Genomic DNA, 8,667 nt, shown 5'->3' with positions numbered 1-8,667 from the left:
TTATTAATCTTTATTAATGTTAATTTCAACAATTACTAATACTTTATTAAAATTTGGTTAACGTTAGTTAATGCACCATGAACTAACATGAACAAACAATGAACAGCTTTATTTCTATTAACTAACATTAACAAAGATGAATAAATACTGTAACAAATGTATTGCTCATGGTTTGTTCATGTTAGTTAATTCATTAACTAATGTTAATTAATGAACATTATAATAAAGTGTTACCCATATTTGACAAAATTTAGTGAAAAGGGGTTTATAGGTAATAAGACTAAATGTGGCGTAATTTATTGTACAGTTCTTTATTGTACATTGTACAGTTATTTATTGTACAGATTATTTAGATTTTTTGTAACTAAACAAACATTTGGATTTAGTTACAAAGAATAATATCAAAGCATTTACATCTGCAAAGATTCCATTAATATTAAATGTTTTAAACATCGCAACGAATCAGATTAAAAATTGAAATACAGTTAAACTATGTATATAATTTTAAATGTGTAGCCTATTGTTAATAAAACGTCACATTACACAATTAAAAAATTATGCTTTTTACTTAATAAATAAATAAAACATATTTATATTTATGTATTCTTATATATAAATAATATTTTTAGGCTGCATGCGTAAACAAAACTTTAATAATTTATCATAGCATATGTCCATATTATTTTATATCTCTATATTGTACAAATTCTAGTGATGCGACATTTTTAGCTTAGTCGGGAGGATACAAAATAGGTCAAGAACATTTAAATATATTTAATCCTCTCAGCGCATCTATTTGTCTGAAGCAATTTTAGCCCTTAACCGTTTATCTCTTTAAATCTTCATTAAATACTGACCTTTACCAAACAAAAAATGAACGAAAGAATAAAACTAGTGGTTGTTTAGTTGGGAAGGACACAGAGGTTGAGTCTTTTTTTTCTTGGAGAAATCAGCGGCTCTGCAGTGACAGTAAGAGGCCGCGTGATTGCGCAGGAGAGGCGGAGGAATCAAGCGGGTCTAATCAGAGACACAAATGGGCCACTTGACAATCACACAAGCACAAAAGCTCCCAATTCAGCCCTGATTGCGGCGGTCCTCGTGCCCTGCCAGCACACCCTCTCACTCACTTTAATGCCCCTTCAACTTCACCTGCCAATCAAGCGCCCCTCCCTCCCCCTCACCGCTAATGTCGTGTAATAATTATTAAAGATTTCCAATCATCCCTCCTCAGTCTTTCAGCTGGCTAATTGATGTTATTTTAAGATTAACATTACAAATCATTTGGTTGGCGAAAGGTGCATTTGTGGTTAACTTGGATCTGAATGCTTAGGAAATAATAGTAGTGCTCGACAATGGGCTCAGGTGTGTCCGAAACTGGCACGGGGTATGTTTTTATTAAATGCTTATTCAAAATAACGTGATACAAAATAAATATTAACAGTTCCGTACTATTACACGCAAATGACACGTTCTTTTGTTTATTTATTTATAGACATTGTAAGTCATGCATACTGATTTAATTATGGCCTCAAATGTAAACAAAAATTTAAACAACATAAATCCACAAATATTTAAACTCTGTGTGACTGGTTTGAATTTGAGTTTTATGTTTTAAAGCATTATTGTATGTGACTTAAGTTTGAATCTTTCTCAGTTTAGTGGGCAAATTTAATGAAGCTATATGTAAGCCTATACTAGCGATTATTGACCTGCAAAAACACACTGACATTTAGCTTTCATCGTCCCATTCAAGCAGTTTCATTGCGGTTTTAAAAAGTGCATTTACCCCATCTACTGGTGTACTGCTGTATGCCTTCACATAGATCAGTCTGACAACAGCTTATAGCACAAACCAGACCATCTCATTTCTCATCTTTCTGGAAAAAAACTTTTAAATGTATTTTAACTAGACTTGTCTAGTTGATATGTGTCAAAGGATGTTTTAATTTGTGCAATACCAGCTTTTAATCATAAAAAGTTGTTCGAGCTAAACTAAAAATGACAACAACTGTACTTAAGAGTTTTATGTACCTTGTATTGTTAAAATGTAAACCTCTTTTATGGTACAAATGTCACAAAAACAAGAACATTTTACAGTAAAATTAAAAACATAAATTATAAACAAAAACTTAAAGCAATAGTTGCTTTACTGATGTATACAATTACATCATTTCAGTATTTAAAAAAATCCTCTTGAACATGTCATGAAACCACATCATGTGTGCATTACAGTTTCTGTCTTTACTAAAAAGGGCACACAGATCTTTGAAATGAAAATGAGAATTTTGAATCAGGATGAAGCAGATCCACATGGCAGAGACAGGATTGTTAATGAGGCAAGTCAATCAAATGAGCCGTTTCAGGACAAGGCCCAGACAGTAATGCAGTCTAATCCAGAGGAAATGGGCTCCAAACCACACCAAATTTTCACAAATAGGTTGTCAGACATGAATAACGTGGTTTATTTCTATATTGCCGTGAGAGGCAACACTGGACCAAATCTTCCTTTTGTACAAGCAAAAAGTATTTTATGTTATGGTATGTTAAACTGAAACAGATTCACCAAGAGCATGTGATATGATGAGGCACATGTAAAAGCACAATTTACAAAGCAACAAGTGTTTCTTATCAAAAATGTAAAGGTTACTAGAGGAAGTAATTTTCTGTGGCTGTTTTGATAATATTTCATCATAAAAAACAGCTTCGAAATCTGCACTCGCTGCCAATGTTTACTTCCAGTCTTCACAAAAAAAAACTATAATGTGGGACATGTTTAAATGGGCTAGAACTTCAATCTTAATGGATGTTTGATTAAACACAAGTTTTAGTAATGTGCACCGTTGAGGAAGTCTGGAGCCTAAGAATGACAATCAGATGATGAAAGGGAAGATTTCCTATGATAACATCATTAGATCAAAGTCAATTTCTTCTTGATTGCTTTCAGTTTTTTCTTTGACACTTTGGCTGTCACAGTCTGTCTCTGAACTGCCCTGTATCCGTTTTCTCCTGCGTCTGTAGACCGGTTTCTTGTCCACCACCTCCTGCAAACTACTCTCTTCTTGAGGCTGCAAAGCAGCTCGTAAGCACTCGTTGAATCTGTTAAACAGAAAAATGACATTACTATCATAATGAATGTTACGAGTTAAGTGTAATCAAATGAGAAATAAAGCATATTTGGCCCGAACACAGAGTCCTCCCCCCTCCTTAACTGGAATATATATACCAGCTGAGGGTAAGGCAATGGGGTGGAGGAGGGATTCTGCAAAAACTGTCACGGGACAATATATAGATCTCTTTGCACTGATTGGTTGGATTACATGACCATGCTCCTCCTGAATTTAGTTAAATAAACTTCATATAATACTCATCATACCTTTTCATCTCTCTAATACATACCTCTCTATTCTCTTCAGATTTTCCTCCATCTTCAGGTTAGCAACTCCAACAATGAAATCCAGGTATTCATCACTGACAAGAACTTTACCTCTATGGCTGAGAGGAACCTCGAGACAATGTGTGCTGCGCACTGCCTACATACAACAAAATGATTTCAGACCATTAAAAAAATCACTTATGCGTTTAACATTGTGTTGTATGTGTTAAAGAAAATATACATGTTTGAAATGTCCTACCATGATTATCTTGCCTTTCTTTCCCACAGTTATACCAGAGTTCCTGAAGCCAGAGTTTATTGCAACAGTATGCTGAGGAGCAACCCACAGAAACCATCTTATTTTGTCCCATACAGTATAAACATCCTACATTGAGGCCTGGTTTCACAAACAAGACCTAGCATTAGTTAAATTAAGATGTTTAAGCATATTTTATACACATGCCTTTGAAAAAAAATCTTTACTGGTGTGTATTTTGAGACATTAATGTCAATATAAACTGGAAATTAATATAAAAAATATTTTCTGTTGAGACATGTGTCTTGGACCAGCCTTTGTTTGTGAAACCAGGGGTGAAAATTTTGTTTTGAGTAAATGTGACACTCACCAGTAGTTGGGCATCTTCAAGGTGCTTACACTGAACATGTAGGACAAATGGCTCAAATTTAAAAGTGGCTTCTCCGGCAGACTTCTCCAAACCTGCAAACTGTTTAGAAAGTGGCGTGCAAGCATCAATATCCATTCTCATATTGTCCATCTGTATAATTTAAAGGTTTCTTACCAAATCTTCTTGTAGGCATTTCTGGTGGGTAACAAATAACCAGGAACAGTTTTGCTTTTGCACATCAGGGCAATCCGACGCCTTTCATCAAAACACGTGATTAACAGACAGTGCACACAAACAACAACAGTCAGAATTTGGACAAATTTGATGGCATTAATTTATAAACCCTATTATTTTAATTGTGTATACTTCAATGCTCAAAATTGGCTTCGTACACAAATATAAATTCATACACGTGTACATTTTATTAACAAAAGGCAGTCAAAGTGACCAAACCGTGTAACTTGGTGATGTTATACATCTCAGTTGGGTATCTTACCGCATCAAAAAGTATAATTCTTCCGGAGCATGAGCTTGTGGTAAAGTAGTGATCATGATCGTTAATAAATGCTACGATATGAGAAATATCTTCATCTACACTTCCCTTCTTACTGAAATCACACTTATTAAGACATTGATTTTTCCATTGTTGAAACGTATCGCCGTCCATCTTTGATTTATAACGTTTCGATGTTGCTTTGGAATAATAGCATATTATTGTGAATAAAGCTATTTAATCAGAAAGTGTACATAAGTGTGTCTGACTGGTAGTTTTGCTCTGCCGCATGTTTGATACTGTTTGTAGGCGTGTTCGACTTCATTTGGTTTTGCGCAGACCGATTGTCTTATATCACTAAAGTACCGCGAGAGCGATTCGAAATCGCGGCATTTTAATTAGTCTCGCGCTACTTTTATGTCACTAACCGGTCAGTTTGCGCAGCGTCGAATGAATACGTACATGCCTTTTGACCGAATGTACGGTGGCCGCAAACTACCAAAACTCATTTCGTATGGAAGTGAAATACGACTTCAGTCAGCAGTAATAATTTGTTGTGCACGTAAACAAAGTAAAGTACTTTATTTATAGTTTGTTGTATTCGTTCCGACTGCAACGTAATGTTTAGTTTTACCGTTAAAGTCTACTATTATTAATAATAATAATAATATGAAAAAGCTCTGATTTTGATGTGTCCAAATGTATTTGTTTTCTAACGTTACAGAGCAGCCAAAGCTTGAAGTGCCCAGCATGGCCGCATCAAAATTAATGAGAGCTATCAGGGTGTCAGAGTTTGGAGCCCCTTCAGTTTTAAAACTATGCGTAGACCTACCTGTACCAAGTCCTGGCCAGAAACAGGTCCTGATTCGGGTTCATGCATGTGGGGTGAACCCAGTGGAGACTTACATCCGCTCTGGATCTTATGCAAGAAAGCCCAGCTTGCCTTATACTCCAGGATCAGACGTGTCTGGTGTGATTGAAGCTGTAGGGGAGGGTGTTCGCCTCCTACGGGTGCTGTCATTTTTTATTTCAGTTTGTTATAACTCTTTCACACTGACCATAGTGGCTTGTTTATTTTGTATGGATTGACATGACCTGTGTTTTCTCAGGCAGGTGACCGAGTCTTCACCACAGGCACTATGACAGGAGGATATGCCGAATATACTGTTGCCTCCGAGGACACTGTTCACAAACTTCCAGATTCTCTTGATTTCAAACAGGGTGCAGCTATCGGTATCCCATATTTCACTGCATACAGGGCATTATTTCACAAGTATGATATAGTTTTTTCTTTTGCATACATTTGTTGTATTAGGATATGCTATTACTTGATTATGTTTACTGTTTAACCTTTATATTTGCATTTGACATAATTTTTATGCAAATTAACAACATTGCAGACAAGGTATGCATTATTATCACATCCATTTCCTAGGAATAAAAACATCTTGCATTTGCCAGTGCCATGCTGCACTGTTAAAGAAGCACTATACACTCACCTAAAGGATTATTAGGAACACATGTTCAATTTCTCATTAATGCAATTATCTAATCAACCAATCACATGGCAGTTGCTTCAATGCATTTAGGGGTGTGGTCCTGGTCAAGACAATCTCTTGAACTCCAAACTGAATGTCAGAATGGCAATTTTGAGCGTGGCATAGTTGTTGGTGCCAGATTGGCCGGTCTTAGTATTTCACAATCTGCTCAGTTACTGGGATTTTCACGCACAACCATTTCTAGGGTTTAAAAAGAATGGTGTGAAAAGGGAAACACCCAGTATGCAGCAGTCCTGTGGGCGAAAATGCCTTGTTGATGCTAGAGATCAAAGGAGAATGGGCCGATTGATTCAAGCTGATAGAAGAGCAACTTTGACTGAAATAACCACCCGTTACAACTAAGGTATGCAGCAAAGCATTTGTGAAGCCACAACACGCACAACCTTGAGGCGGATGGGCTACAACAGCAGAAGACTCCCCCGTGTACCACTCATCTCCACTACAAATAGGAAAAAGAGGCTACAATTTGCACAAGCTCCACAAAATTGGACAGTTGAAGACTGGAAAAATGTTGCCTGGTCGGATGAGTCTCGATTTCTGTTAAGACATTCAGATGGTAGAGTCAGAATTTGGGGTAAACAGAATGAGAACATGGATCCATCATGCCTTGTTTCCACTGTGCAGGCTTGCGGTAGTGGTGTAATGGTGTGGAGGATGTTTTCTTGGCACACTTTAGGCCCCTTAGTGCCAATTGGGCATTGTTTAAATGCCACAGCCTACCTGAGCATTGTTTCTGACCATGTCCATCCCTTTATGACCACCATGTACACATCCTCTGATGGCTACTTCCAGCAGGATAATGCATCATGTCACAAAGCTCGAATCATTTCAAATTGGTTTCTTGAACATGACGATGAGTTCACTGTACTAAAATGGCCCTCGCAGTCACCAGATCTCAACCCAATAGAGCATCTTTGGGATGTGATGGAACGAGAGCTTCGTGCCCTGGATGTGCATCCCACAAATCTTCATCAACTGCAAGATGCTATCCTATTAATATGAGCCAACATTTCTAAAGAATGCTTTCAGCACCTTGTTGAATCAATGCCATGAAGAATTAAGGCAGTTCTAAAGGCGAAAGGGGGTCAAACACAGTATTAGTATGGTGTTCCTAATAATCCTTTAGGTGAGTGTATGTAGTAGAATATACAGTATAGTATAAAAGTACATAAACAGTGTTTTAGGAACACTGAAGGAGCTATATATATTGTAACATTATAGTATAGAGTATACACTATAGTGGTAAATAAACACTATGCCATCTGCTTTTGTTTTGAACAGGGCTCATGCTAAAGCTGGAGAGACTGTTCTTATCCATGGAGCAAGTGGTGGGGTAGGACATGTGATATTCTTTGAATACCTTGCGTCCAGTTTATATTGATTTGAACATGTGAATTTGCTTCACCGTGACCTTTCGCTAGTTTTCTGCAGCTTTCCAATTATGCATTTTGCATGTGTTTATATAGGTAGGCATTGCAGCATGCCAGATTGCACGAGCGTTTGGACTTAAGGTGCTGGGTACCGCAGGGACACCAGAGGGGATGAAGCTGGTCCTCAATAATGGAGCTCATCTTGTTTTCAACCATAGAGACAAAGACTACCTAGAGAAAATTAAGGTTTTGATTGACCTTTATTTTAGTGTGAAGGTTTTGCTTGTCAAATCACTCGTATATAAGTGTATATAATTATAATTAATTGCATTACAATATAATAGCCTGACTGGGATTGTGTATATTGTGTGTGTCAAATTTGCATAATAAATCACTGCTTTCTGTGTTTTTAGGAAGCTACCAACAATCAAGGTGTCAATGTGATCATCGAGATGTTGTCCAATGTCAACCTTAGCAATGACCTACAGATGCTTGATTTCGGTGGAAGAGTGATTATTGTCGGCTGTAGAGGTCCTATTGAGATTAACCCCAGGGACACAATGGCCAAGGAGTCGAGCATCATTGGCGTGGCTCTGTTCTATGCAAATAAGGTACACTATGGCTTCCTTGCACAGCATATTTAACAGCCATATGAGTACATGGAGTAACATTTTGTAATAGATCCAACGATGCCTAGTAATTTCACATTAACCGCCCTTATTTTTCCACAGGAAGAAACGTCTGAGTGTGCAGCATCTCTTTTTGCAGGAATGGAGGCAGGCTGGTTGAAACCAGCTGTAGGTCCTGAATATACACTTGATCGGGCTGCACAGGCTCACGATGACATCATCAGCAGCACTGGAGCCAGTGGAAAGATGATTCTGATCATGTGAAATTATGCAGCCTGTGACAATGAAACGTCAAATGTCAGTCTTTGAATCACCTGCCAGATGTACACAATTTTTATGTACACAATATTTTGAAGGAACTTTTGATATACAAATAATGTAATCGAAATTGAAACTATTATTTACTAATTTAAAACACGAATTAACCTTCGAGTGCATTTATGCACCTATTTTTGTATAATCTATGTAATTCCGTCATACATGAAGTTAATAAGTCTCAAATAGTATTTTCATTAAAGAAGTTGCTGACTTGTAGAGAACCAATACAACATATTATTATCATTTGGCTGCTGATGGCATTTTTTCTTGTTTGCCGTGTAAAGTGTGATAGATGGACC

General features: G+C 37.0%; 2 protein-coding genes across 2 annotated transcripts; one reads left to right on the top strand and one right to left on the bottom strand.

Annotated features, from left to right (window-relative positions):
- Positions 1-2,014: 2,014 nt before the first annotated feature.
- On the bottom strand, positions 2,015-4,829 carry tyw3 (tRNA-yW synthesizing protein 3 homolog (S. cerevisiae)). The gene is made up of 6 exons (XM_055202669.2): positions 4,496-4,829; positions 4,174-4,254; positions 4,000-4,098; positions 3,633-3,704; positions 3,397-3,530; positions 2,015-3,096 (listed from the first exon to the last, which is right to left on the bottom strand). Exons 1-6 carry the CDS (start codon positions 4,664-4,666, stop codon positions 2,895-2,897), a joined length of 759 nt encoding a protein of 252 aa, XP_055058644.2. The 5' UTR covers positions 4,667-4,829; the 3' UTR covers positions 2,015-2,894.
- Positions 4,830-5,025: 196 nt separating this feature from the next.
- Positions 5,026-8,611, top strand: cryz (crystallin, zeta (quinone reductase)). Its single transcript, XM_073853592.1, has 6 exons — positions 5,026-5,503; positions 5,602-5,765; positions 7,333-7,384; positions 7,518-7,667; positions 7,835-8,032; positions 8,153-8,611. Exons 1-6 carry the CDS (start codon positions 5,192-5,194, stop codon positions 8,312-8,314), a joined length of 1,038 nt encoding a protein of 345 aa, XP_073709693.1. The 5' UTR covers positions 5,026-5,191; the 3' UTR covers positions 8,315-8,611.
- Positions 8,612-8,667: the final 56 nt, after the last annotated feature.

Source organism: Misgurnus anguillicaudatus, chromosome 2, assembly GCF_027580225.2.
Source record: "Misgurnus anguillicaudatus chromosome 2, ASM2758022v2, whole genome shotgun sequence".
Lineage (NCBI taxonomy): Eukaryota > Metazoa > Chordata > Actinopteri > Cypriniformes > Cobitidae > Misgurnus > Misgurnus anguillicaudatus.
Note: the sequence above shows the minus strand (reverse complement) of the source record. Positions and strands in the feature narration are given on the sequence as shown.